The sequence below is a fragment of the Mustela lutreola genome, chromosome 10 (genome assembly GCF_030435805.1).
Source record: "Mustela lutreola isolate mMusLut2 chromosome 10, mMusLut2.pri, whole genome shotgun sequence".
In the NCBI taxonomy this organism is placed as follows: domain Eukaryota; kingdom Metazoa; phylum Chordata; class Mammalia; order Carnivora; family Mustelidae; genus Mustela; species Mustela lutreola.
In genome coordinates, this window is record NC_081299.1 from 49,874,968 (window position 1) to 49,888,196 (window position 13,229).

At 41.2% G+C, this 13,229-nt stretch overlaps 1 protein-coding gene across 7 annotated transcripts in view; it reads left to right on the top strand.

Annotated features, from left to right (window-relative positions):
• NFIA (nuclear factor I A) overlaps positions 1 to 13,229 on the top strand; it is a 566,515-nt gene that overhangs the window by 495,681 nt on the left and 57,605 nt on the right. For 5 of the 7 annotated variants that reach the window (XM_059138246.1, XM_059138244.1, XM_059138248.1 and 2 more), the window contains exon 8: positions 11,833 to 12,011. In XM_059138246.1, the coding sequence (XP_058994229.1) occupies positions 11,833 to 12,011 (179 nt within the window). The remainder of the gene's footprint in view (positions 1 to 11,832; positions 12,012 to 13,229) is intronic. The other 2 variants (XM_059138245.1, XM_059138250.1) reach the window with 1 other exon arrangement.

Here is a 13,229-nt window from a genome sequence, read left to right on the forward strand (position 1 = left end):
TGTAAAGAGTTTCACTATGACATGGAAAATATTTAAAGGAGAAGGCTGTTGAGCTAATTTGTCTGCAAGTGAACTGCTTAGTGGAAAACTATCCTAAATTAACTGTAAGGCCACCCACTGAGCGAACCTCATAAAGGCCGTGGCTGCTCAGCTTGGTTTTGTGTAACCGTTCAATAATTACTAGATAAATGCATAACTAAAAGCTCTATTACACTAATAATTTGTACCAAGATAGATGTGTGGGACACCCTGCTGGGTTAATTTGTCATCCCTGCAGCAAACTTCTAAAGAGAGCTCTTCTGCAGGGGAATCGTGCTAATATGTGGTCCCAAGGAGGACAGGTTAGAGCAACAAGACCAGTTGGCTCCTTAATCTCTTAAAGACGCGAAATGTCCCCAGGGTGAGTGCCAGAGAGAGAGATAGGGTGATTCACCACTTGGGCCGTGGGCTGAGATTTAAACTCATCTTGACAAAAGAAGCTGCTCTCCCTTGGAACTCCTGGCCTCTTTCCCTCCGTCTTTCTGTCTGTCCCTCCCTCTCTTCCTCTCCTCCTTCCCCAGCTCCCCCACCAGAGACCCAACACAGGCACACATGATGAAGGCAGGGTTCCCAGCAAGTCTTCTTTAAAATTGTCTCATTGATGAGACTTCCTGGTATGGCTTGTCCTATAAATCACATAATCAGATAAATCCCTAGCCGTTCTTTCTTCCTGGTCTAACTTACTATCATGTGGATTCCATGTTTGGACTCATTCTTTCTTTTCCTTTTTTCGGAGTGGAGTAAAAAAAGTCAGTATTGGACTTGTTATCTCCTCTTTATGTGGAATATTTTCTTCTGTCACAAACACACACACACACACACACACACACACACACACATACTCAACAATTACTGTTTTAAATATGAGGCTCACATTGAAGCTTCAGGGCAGGGTTTTCAACCTCCCCTATTGACAGAACCATAAATCATGTTAAAGTTAAGTGAATTACTGTAGCATAGAACTGTGGCTTTAACAATGTTTATGTAGTATCAGCTTATCATCTGTGTAGGTGGGGGGGGGGTACAGGGAGGGTGAGCATAGACACGTGAAATGGGAATGGACAGCCCTATTAATGTGGTCGCAGTATCCCAGAGAGTCACCCATTTCATGCTGCCTCCTTTGTATTGTTGAAATTAGTGTACTTAATCACACATAGAGAAGGTTGCTTAAAATGTATATTTCCAGGGTACATTTCCAGTTGTCAAGTGCCACTTCTTCATAAGAAATGGCGGTTGCTTTCTCTCCCTACAGCCCCCCACCCCTGGCCCCAGTCAAACACTTCCTTTTTCTGATGTGCAAAACACGTGGACAACCTCAGAGTTGCCAGGTTCTGAAAAAATAGTAAGGGACCTGTGAACATTTGACCTCCGAGAAAGAATTCAGAGGGGAGCCACGGAGCACCGTGCACAGTGCGCAGGCTGTGAGGTCAGCCAGCAGAGAATTTGGGTTCTGGTTGGCCACTTGGGCTCTGCATATGCTTGTGCGACTCGCTTATCTTCTCCCTGCCTTTATTTTCCCACCTGTATAGAACATTAAAACATGAGGAGGCGGAGGAAGTGAAATGGCTGGAAAGGGCTGGGAACTGTCATAAGTACAATGACTAAATGTTCCCTACCTCTGCAGTGACTTATTTTATCCTCCTACCTGCATGTGCTTTCTTTGCATGTGAATCTCGGGAGAGAGTTCTCCTTTCCTTCATTCCTCTCTCCTCATCCCCAGCCTACTCTTCCCACCTGCTCCTGTGGGTCGAGAAGGAATGCGTGTTTCTCCTCTCTGGGAGGAGCCACAGATGCCCAGAGCAGGACATGTGGTCTCAGGGAAGTGAGGCAGCCTGGTTACCCTATCTCACTGCTCTTGCCTGGTTGGAGAACAGGGGCATCTGCTCAGTGAGGCAAGTAAATAGCTCCCTCCCCTGATAGGTAGCCCTTCAGCCTTGGTAGAGACTTCTCTTGGCTTTGTCTTCATTCAGGTATGGTCTTGCTAAAATTAAGATAAGCACCTCTTTGGTTAACAAGAGTCTGTTGTTTATAAAAATTGATTCAGCAGGTAATTATTGAGCATTTACCATCTGCCAAGCATGGTGCTAGGCCCTAATGAACAAACCAGATGAGTCTTGCCCCTGCAGTCTAGCCAAACAGATAGATAGGAAACAAATCATTATCACTATGATGAGATTAATGAACAGTGAAGTCAAGAAAGGGATAATCCAGCACAAGTATTTGAAGTATTTGTGGGGGGTTGGATTTATGTGTGTCAGTTTGTGTCGGTCCTTTCCACTGGCATGCGATATAAACTTAGAAAACCTTGGCATCTCTGAGGGATATCTCCAGATCTTCCCAAATCTCCCAGTTCCTGAACACTACAATAAAAGTTGCAAACTTGTTGCATAGCTGGTCATGAATGCTTTGAAGATATGTTCATATAGACTCTTTCAAGTGAAATATTCTTACAAGTAAAAGAAACCCAACCAAATTCCTTCACCATCCCTCTGTTCCTCCAAAAGAAAATCATGGACTGGTGCTTATAACTAGAAAGTTTGAGGGTGGATAGCTTCAGTTAGAGCTGGATCCAGGTGATACCCTCAGAAATCTGTATGTCTTGTTCTCTCCCTCAGCTCTGCTCTCTTCTCTGTGAACTTCATTCTTAGGCTGAATCCCCTCAGACTGTGGCATTAATGATGTGGGCAGCTCCAGGCTTCATTTCCACCAATGTAACAACCCCAAGGGTGAAAGAGAAGAGCTTTGTCACAGTAGATCTGGGTAGGGCTCTACTACTGGATGCTTATGGCTCTTATTGTCCTGGTCTGGGTCCTTTGCTTGGGTCTCTAAATCCTTATGTTTAAAAGATAAAGGGGTTTCTCACTCATGTGGCCTGGGTTACATACCTACCTGCCGAGCCAGGGATAGGGTTGAGGCCACTCTAACTACCTAGGCTGGGGCTGAGGGAAGAATAGGTGCCCCCCAAAACCATGAGAGCTCTGTTTCCAGAGGGAATGGTGAAGAACTGCTGGACAGACAGAACTACTAGCTGTCCGCTGCAGGAGATAAAAACAAAGCTGTCCTGAACTTGGGGCAATGGGCTCAGCTTTCTCCCTCTCTGCAGTGACTGATTCCTGCAGTTAGGACTTGCAGAGCACAGGTAAATCAGGTACTAGAAAGTGACTGTTAGCCCATGCATAGGCTTCCAGGTCCATGAAAACAGTCAACTTTTGACTCCTGGTTACCTCATGCTGCCACATTACATTATATGATCCTGATTATTTTTCACATACCTTAATTTGTCCTAAAAAAAAAAAATACAGTCTAGGAATAGTAAATAACCCACAGTCTAATATAATGTCTAGCACATAGCTGATTCTCAACACATACTTTTTAAAAGAAAAGTACTACTTCCACTGCCATGGAAGTAGAATTAATTCTGATCCTGAGAAAAATCTTTATTTTTTTTTTCTGGGCTATTTTATCCAATTTATAGATAAGGAGATGTGGACTCAGAAATATTAAGTGACTTTGCATGGATTAGGATAGGGAGTGATGATTTCAAGCACAGAAGAGTTGAGCTCTAAAACCCAAACATGACATATGATTTCCATTTTGCAGTAGAGGAAGCCAGGAGGCTGACACACAGAGCTATCTGATACCCAACCTGGGATAAAAGCTTGAACCCCTAGCTTCAGACACTGGACTAATTCTTCTCTTTCTTCCCCCCCTTGTGTGAAATCTACCACAGTAGGAATAAATGTTCCAATCCTACGGGGTGTATTCAGGAAGATAACTTGGAGTTCAGAAGGATGCTTTGAAAATAACCTCTGCCTCAGTAATCCTGTCTCTCAGAAATAGGGGCTTACACTGCACCATAAACCTCATGATTTGGTGGGGGAACGGCTGCCAATCAGCCTGTGCTTTTATGTTTATCATGGGTTTTGTGGTTGTTTATTTGCTTGGTTTTTTGCCTTTTTTTTTTTTGTCCATGTTGGCAAACACTCACAAACTACCAGTAATTCTCCGACAGGCTGGAGCATCTCCATGGACTTAACTTTGGAAATTCTCTTTTGCAGGACTGCGTTTGTAATTCCAGTACACTTCCAGCAGGCTATGAGAGGACTCCCTGCCTATTTCTGTTCCCCTCTGTGATCACCCAGTCTGTGGGGTTTTTTCCTCAAGCGTTTTGCCAGGTTTCTTATTCTTCATCTCTTATTTCTTAGTATTGCCTGCCCCGTAACATAGAAGCTCGGGTTTTCTTCATGGAATGGGGTTCTTGTCCACTTTGCTTCTTAAACAGTCCCTCTTTGTATTTCCAATCATCACTGCTGCCGTGTGGTATTTGAACATAATTCACACTAGCCATCATGGCGGCCTAGGCAAGTGGTGTGCAAGTGTGGCATATTCAGAGAGGCAGTCCTGTCAGGATCCAAAGATGGGAGCTCTGTGTCATGGAACCTTGAACAGGCTTACTCGAGGATTTTAAAACTCTAAAAATTAGAGCCTTCCCAAAGCCAGGATGTCTTAAAGACTGTGTCCAGAAATAATAACTTCATATATCAGAAACATTTCAAAGTAATTTCTTTTAAGGGGTACATGCCCCCTTGTTTCAGGTATTTTAGATTTCAGTGTTATTACTATGGATCAATTTTACTGAGTATTTGTAACTGTAATCCCAGAGACAGAGTTCCACTGGAATGCAAAGCTAGGTGAGCATCAACATTTGAGTACAAACTATGTTTTGTAGAGGAGAAAACTAGAAGAGAAAGAAATTGCCCGTATTTATAAGCCAAGTAGTGGCAGAAACAAAACTAAGGTCCTTTAATCTAGTTAGAAAATTTTCCCCCCCAAAATTAATAATAATTAGAAATTTTTTTTCTTAAAAGTATTCCAGATCGTTCTTAAAAGCTTTTTTTTTTTTTTTTTTTAGCATTAACGAGTACGAGATCTCCGATAAAGAATTCTCAGAAACAGATAGAATGATAGAAATTTCCATTGTATCTGGGTTTGAGGGGGCTAGAAGAAGACATGCTTAGATTCTGGGTTAGGTTGGATGTGTGCCTGGGTAGCAGGGGTCCACATGGTTAAGGGAGAGGCCGGTATGGACACTCAAAAACTGTAGATGTATGTGAAAAATAGAGTCTAGAGGGAGATAGTCCCATAGTTCTAAGTTTCTGGATTGTCAGAGTTTGAGATTTAAGCAAAGACACGAGGTCAAAGTATACTTGGTCAAAAACAGACTTTATAGGTCATTGTATCTATGACCATTAGATCAAAGTTGTTGCTACTGTTGCTTTGTTTTACATTTGGCTGTTAGGGGATTTTTTTCAAGACCCTTATGTCATATCTGTACTGATAGTATCTATTCTTTCAACAATATTTAGTATCCATTTGTCCAAGTGACAGATAAGCAGTAGGCCCCTCTTACTCTTACTTAATATTCCTTTTCCCTTGTGTATTATATAATCCAAACAGGTCTTAGCAAATAGGAACAAATTTCAATTTATTTCATCCCCATCCTCACTTATGATAGTTTTACCAATAAAAGAAGCTATTTATGGATCACTAACCCACATGGTCAGGAACTATACCGTGTGTCTTACATACTTTGTCTCACCGGATCCTAAAAAAAAATCTTGAGGTATTATTAGCCCCACTGTACAGAGAGCAAAACTGAGTCATAGAGAAGCTCAGAAACTTAAAGCATAGCTGGTAAGTAAGAAAGACCTAGAATTTAAATCTGTACCTGTAGGACTCTAAAGCCCACAGTCCTCATATTATATCTCTACTTTTTTTGGACTTATATGTTTAACTTAAAATTATACACACACAGGTGTGAGAAACCAGCCCAGACTGAAGCAGATTAAATAATGGTGAAGAGGGATAATCAAAGGGCTATAATGGGGGATGGGACCAGGAGTGGGTGAAGGTAGTCCAAAGGTACAAACTCCCATCAAAGAGAAAAAAAGAGTGACAATGGATAGTTGGTGGAAATACAGAAGGCAAGCAGATTGCCTTGAAAGCTTCAAAAAGGTGCGTCTTCAGCAGAAAACAGACCGGGACAAGGATGGGGTTTGGTAGGGAAGAAGTGGAAAGAGCAGGGATCACCAGAGGCTCAAGAGCACAGCATGGTGTCTGGAGGGTGAAGAGGAGTTATGTGCGTCTATGCCAGGGGCCCATGAACTATGGCGCACAAGTCAAATCCAGTCCTCTGCCTATTTTTGAAAATAAAATTTTATTGGGATATGGTGACACTTGTTTATTTGTGTAATATCTGTGGCTACTTCTGTCCCATAGCAGTGAAGTCAAATAATCACAGCAGAGACTGCATGGCCTGCAAAGCTGAAAACTCTTTGCTCTCTGGCCCTTTCAAAAGATGTATGCCAACCCTGGGTCTAGATTCTAAGACAGGACCCCAGCACAGGAAGGGTCTTTCAATAGATAAAGTTGATCTAAATAAAAACTTTAAAAGACCTTTCCCTCCCACTCCTCCACCTTTTTGTGTGTTTCTCCAGGAGACATTGGAATTTGATCTCCAACCTGAGGATCCCCTTAATTCAAATGGAATAGAATATACCAACTGTCTTGGAAATGCTGTGGAGCATAAAGTTACTTCGGTTAGCAGTAATAAAAATACGAAGTGCTTTACCAGGTGTCATGCAGTGTCAGATATGGTTCTCTCATATGACATCTAGGTCTTTGATGTGCATCTCAGCAATGTTGAAGATATGTGCTATATGTTTTGAAAACCTTGGCTTGCCTCAAGTCAAAGTCTGGTTATTTAGAGAAGGCTCCACCTCCTCAAGGTTGAAAAACCTTTGCCAATTCCCCTTTCCTTGTGTCTCTGTTAAAATAAAAATCCCATAACTCCAGACTCCTGGACTTTGGTAAGTGGCATGTCTGACTTACGTATGATTTATAAATTATAGCTATGGACCATTAAGATACATTTCTCAGCTTTAAGTAAGCTACAGTGGTGTCATATACGGTGGTTTTAAATTTCTGAAGAAGCCAAGTACATAGTAGTTGACGACCCAAATAATTCAAATTCCATTTGCTTTTGTGGAAGGCTTTTTTCCTTTAGCACAGGTTTTCTTTCTTTCTTTCTTTCTTTTTTTTCCTTCCCCACTTACTTCTCCTCTTAGAGTTCTGCCTTATTAAAATCTTTACTTCTAAATATGAGTAGTCAGGAGTTCTTAATGCCACCCATTGCTCTACAGAAATGGTTATTTTTGTCTAAAGAACATCTTACCGCTGAAGGGACGAGCGGCTTTTTCTGGTAACAGCACTAACACAGAAACAGTTTGGACTCTCACTTGTTGCCCCTGACTTAGGGTCGATGAATGGTAAGACTGTGAAGTTTTACAAATGCCAAGGCTTGGGAGTGATGGTTCCCCCCGTGAGGAAAGAAGGCTGTGTGTCACGCTGTCTTAAGAGCACACTGCACCTGAAGGGGATTAGGTTTTATTTGCGCTGCTCTCTTGACGGCTTTTCTTTGGAGCTTCCCAGACAAGAGACTCTAGGATTGCCAGAAAGCCACGTGAAATGGACCCAAGTCTCTGTCCAATCTGGGAGAATCTGTGATGGTTCGTGGACAAGGAATAAAGCAATTAAAGCAATACGCAGGTTAAATACAAGAACGTATTTCGACCCATGAATTCTGGTTTGAGGAAATATGCGGGAAGGTTATTAGAATTCTTGGAGGTTGAGTTTGGGCAAAACTGCTAAAAATGATAAGGCGGGATTACTCTCCTCTCTTTTTCTTTCCCAAGATTTATAAAAGAATGAAGTATGAGCTTCCGAACCTATGTGGCTATGCCTCCCTGATACTATCTTTTTTGAGCTAGAATATTTGTCTATAAGTCGTCCTCCCTATGGAGGACTCAGACCAAGAGTCACTTGGATCAAATAAGTCTCCCCAAATACACAATAATACAGTTAATGACCTTGACCTTCTCCTTCCCCAGTCCTCATTCTGCTGTAAGGGAGAAAGCATTTTTAAGTTAAAAATAAAAACACATATTGTGTTGAATTTTTAGCTTTTTCTCTTTCAAACTGAAACCAAGAAAATCTTTTTAAAGAAGCGGGGCGAGGGACAGGAGCAGAGTACAAACAAGTAAACCAACCTGCCTGACCTGCTTTCTTCTTTTTAAGCATCCAGTAATATGATCATTTTGTAATAAATAACTGAGCTCCTACCCCCTTTGGGAAATTCTGGCTCCCTGTTTCTTGAATTGTGGCTACTTTGTTCAGAAGGTGTAGGCGGTGCCATTCTAGCCAGAGAAACCAGATCCAATTTCCTTCCTTCTCATTTGCATTGTTTGTGAAAAAGCCCAGGGGCTGTTTTAAATAAGTCTGGCCTCTGGTTAAAGTCTAAGCTGGTAGTGAGATCCACCCAGAGCAGAGTGTTTCTGACACTCTCCACTGCTCCTGGCCTAGGGTACTCAGAGTATTAGACCCCAGAAGCAGCCAATTTTGTAGTGCCTTTTAATACACAAAATTGTATTAACATCAACATGGATACAGATGGATGCACCGCAATAAACTAACCACTTGAGAAAAGCCTTTATTGACTCTCAAGTAAATAATGCACATTTTAAAGGAGCTAAATATGCATTGACATAATGTGCTATAATTTTTTATTGTGTCAACTACTCACAGCACACACATCCATAAGAGATGTTTTTCTCTGTCAAAAATTTGGACGGAGACCCTTCTTTGTGGATTGCATTAGCACCACGCCAGATTCGCAATGGTAGAATTCTCCCACGTGGTAGTGTCTCTTCTGTGGGACCCTGATCTGAAGATCTCAATGTACGTTTAGTAAATTTTACAGATTGAGTGATGGACTGATTTGACCCCAATGGAACTTTCTAAAATGCTTGGAGACGACTTCGGCAAAAACTTAGGCACGATGAAAACATCTAAGTCAAGCTAAAAGAGAGAAAAGAAAGAACTAGGAAAGAAGAAAATCCAAATTTATATGTTGCTGAAGGCTGAGCTTTAGAGAACGGATGAACATGGGTCTCGTCCAGTAAAAGAATGATACTAGCAGTTTATCTAGAGAAATAGCATGTATTTAATAATTTTTAAGAGGTCTGTGTAATGTCTATAACACAACGATTTTCTGTTTGAAGAAATTAAAGCTCAAGATCTTGAATGATTGATATACCCAGTTCCACAATGAGCTAATGGCTGAACACCAGAAAGTCCAAGACATGAGAAAGTAAGGGTTGTGAGGGATAACCCTTGGAAATGCAGACTCAGCGGTTACCTAATTTGAAACTACAGGCTAAATGATTTCCTGGTACTAATTAAGAATTAATTGGTCCTTATAAGTCAGTCATTGCAGAATTAATTTCATATAGTACCATGTGTTCTTAGGTTTGTGTTAAATTCTGTGCCACAAGGAAAAGGTGAATTGTTTTAGTAAAATATAATAAAGAAATGAAGGTCTAAAGTTAAGTTGCTAATGATATCCTTTTAGTAACAAAGAGTGCTAGGCTGTTTATTAGCAGTCAAAGGGAAAGATTCCAAGATCCGTTGAATTCTTCCGTCTATCAACTTTAACTTTTATCCACCTGATCTTTACTCAAGTGAATATTTTCCCTTGCATTCTCTATTGGCCACCACAATTTTTCATAATCAAACAATCATTTATCACCTTCCATTGAGCACCTGAAGCACTGTCACTTTATCATTAAGGTCTGCTTGCTGGGGACTCTTGACAGTGGAGTTCCCACCTTTGTGTTTGACATACTGCCCAAGTGGAGTGTATCATTTTGTTATGCTTAAGTACATTCCCAGCCTTGTTTGGGAAATGCCACATTCCATCCTTGACTAGAAACTATTTGGTCAAATGCAGGGTGCGGGGTCAAATGTTCTTGCTACAGCAAAGACAACCATACCATATTAGATGAACAAAACAACTTTGGTTCCTTAAAGCACCATTTGCAAAGTAAGAAATGACCAGAGCCATTTAACTTCTTCACTTGTGGGTTGTTTAACTCCGTGAAAATAACAGATCCCTAAACTCTCTGGCTTTTTGCCAGGTGGAAAAAAAAAAAAAACAAAACAACAAAGTTTTAAGTTGACTTGTGTGGTTCTTGATTTCTGTACCACTCTGGCATTCAATCAATGATTGAACATTCAACTAATATTTGTTGAGTACCAAACAGTGTTCTGGGGATATGACAGTGAACAATTATAGAGATGGAAAAGCTATCTTCTAAGACAGGAAAGATTGGAAGAGAGCAGGTATAAAGGATGGAAGAGGACGAGAATTCTGGTTTCAGTAGGCTGTGTTCAAGATGCCCTCAATTGTATGACTGAAGATAAAAATTGAGTCTGTGTTGGCCCACCGTGGTATCCCCTGACCAGAGCAAAAGCCCATCAGTGTTTATTGGATAGATTAAACGTTTTATGAATGAAGGGGTCCCGTCAGATCATCTGCAAGACATGGACTAGGCTATTGCTTCTACTCCAAACCCCTGTTTTTACTCTTTAAAAACTAGATGCTATTCTGAACCTGAAAGTCCTAGCCATGTCAATAGTCAGAAAGTGCCCCTGAACTAAAACCATCCCAATAGGGAACAAAGAACCCATGCCCAGTGGTCAGTGGGGCTGGATTATTTGTCCTCAGCCACGCTTATGGTGTGTGATAGGGAGTGTGGCTTCTCTTGCTTGGTCTGCTCTACAAGACCCTTTTGGTATTAGGAAAGTCTTCCTCTCCGAAAACTGGGCCATTCCTTTGTTTGGTCTTCGCAGGGATTCCCTGAGTTTGAAAACTTAACTGCAAAGAGTAAGGCAAGATCAATATTCTCATCTGCTTTTATTTGAGAGCTGTTTCCCTGGCCCTCAGTGAGAAGTGAGAGCCGCTACCTTGGTGTTTCTCGGTTTGAGTATCCCCAACCCTTCCCCTAGGCTGCTCTCCTTCTCCAGCAGATTTCATCAATCACCCTTCCAGTTCAAGGGCAAAAGTTCTCTCAGAGACATTATCAAGCGGCTCACATAAGTTTTTTAATCTAATGTAATCTTCTTGTACAAATAAAATTTAGCAGGGCTCAAATAAAAAGGAGTCATCGTTGTCTGAGTTCTTTTATCAATTTTTATGGGCAGTAGGCTCACAGTTGAGCAAGGGTCACTGCCTACTCAGCCTGTGGGTTCCCCTGCTCTAATATTTATGCATTTCTGAGTTTGGCTTTGAAATGACAAAAAAAAAAAAAAATATGGGAAGGGGGGGTTGCGTAAACCTTCCATGTAAAGCGAGGCATCCAAATTGCACAGGTTCATTAGGTGATCATTTACTACATACTTCAAAAAAATTTCATCCTGTATGAGTCCCTAGAAATTTCCTTGAAAGGGGTATAAGAGCTTTAACAATGAATTATTGTCTATGGGTTAGCTCAGCATGAAAGAGGAACCATACGTGCAAACTAGAATTTGTCATATGTAATGTCAGTTAAATCAGGTCTAATCTACCAAATACATTTTTTATTGCTTGCTTCATTAAAAAGGCTCTTAAGGTAATGAATAATCTTCAGCTTCACCAAGGATTATTAATGCCTGTATAACTCATGTCCACTGAAAATGGAAAGACAGCCTGAAACCCTATGCTAATCTAACCTCCATGTTTGTCTTAGAGCCTTAAGGAAGAAAATCTATCAGACCTAAGCAATGTTAAATTCAGCCAGGTGAGCAGTGCTGTGAGTTGGGTCAGGAAGGAAAGGAAGAAGGAGGTTGGATCGGGCGTGGACGCTGTCGCAAGGCGGGACTCCCTCTTCATGACTCTGGCGTTTTCTTTTCCTACAGCAAGCCCGCACGCAACACCGTCGACTCTTCATTTCCCGACATCGCCCATTATCCAGCAGCCCGGGCCTTACTTCTCTCACCCAGCCATCCGCTATCACCCTCAGGAGACGCTGAAAGAGTTTGTCCAACTTGTCTGCCCTGATGCTGGTCAGCAGGCTGGACAGGTGGGGTTCCTCAATGTAAGGAGACCTCTTTTTTTTTCCGATTTCTTTAGAAATAGTACCCGAATGTAAAAATAGCAAGGGGAGACCTTCTGACCATGTGACAGGGCTCTCTAATGTTGTGCTGACGGACTGTAGACAAATGTCATATTTATTCCAGATTGTGGGAAAGTTAACTTGCTCTAAGAGTGATTGACCAGGGTTTAAAAAGTGTTTGTGTTAAGTTCGCAACTGTCAAGTTTATGGGTATAAATCATCTCAAGGGTGAACCATATAACCTTCTAAGGTCTGTGGGCTGATAATTCCACCTCATGTACACTAACCCTCGGGCTCACGCAGTGAACCAAATAGAAAGACCAAATAATTTTAAGTAATGGTTTGGGGTGGTAGGGAGAGGCAGGGGGACAAGGGAGGCACAGATGTTTCAGATCAACTAAGTTGATATTTTTTAAAAATACAGTCTTCTAACACTTTAGATCAAGTTGACCAGTACTTGAACTCAAGATGCTGGAAGCACAGTTTATTATGGTTTGTTATCTCTGCAAGTAGTTATCTCTCCCACTTATCTTTGTATAAAGCTAAACAGCATTCAACAGCGTCAAATCAATGTTTTCATCTTTTCTCTAGTGAACCAAATAATCACAACTTGAGACGATATTCCAAACGCAAAAGTGATTTTTAAAAATGGCAAATTTTATTTCAAAGCTGAACTAAGTGTTTACAGTTGGATAGTGGTGTCCCAAGGCCACTAATAATAATAAAGGCTAGAAAATAATGACCAGCATAAAGCCAAATGTGATCTTCCTTTTCTCCTAAGGGCTACGCTTGAAGCCGCAGATCAGCTGTCATTATTACTGCCTAATTGAGAATATTATATCACACGGCCCTGTCACTGATTTTTCTTTCCTTGCAGAAATACCTGATTCTGCATATCTGAGACAGAACCGGCAGCTTTGACTAATGTCTGGTGATGTGTTAGCAGATACATTTCTGTCTAGACAACAAATCAATATGGGGCCTTTTTTCTTTTTGCTTGTGTATTCATTTACTTGGTTTATTGTAAAGCATTCACTTATGGACTTTTAGCCTACTCAGAATAACACGCGAGCAGGTTTGCTGGCAAAAAAGAGTAGCATTCTGACTGTCAGACGAGATAGTCTTTGAAGAACAATACTAAATATATATATATTTATGTATACACACACACACACACATACACATGAGAACGTGAGTGAG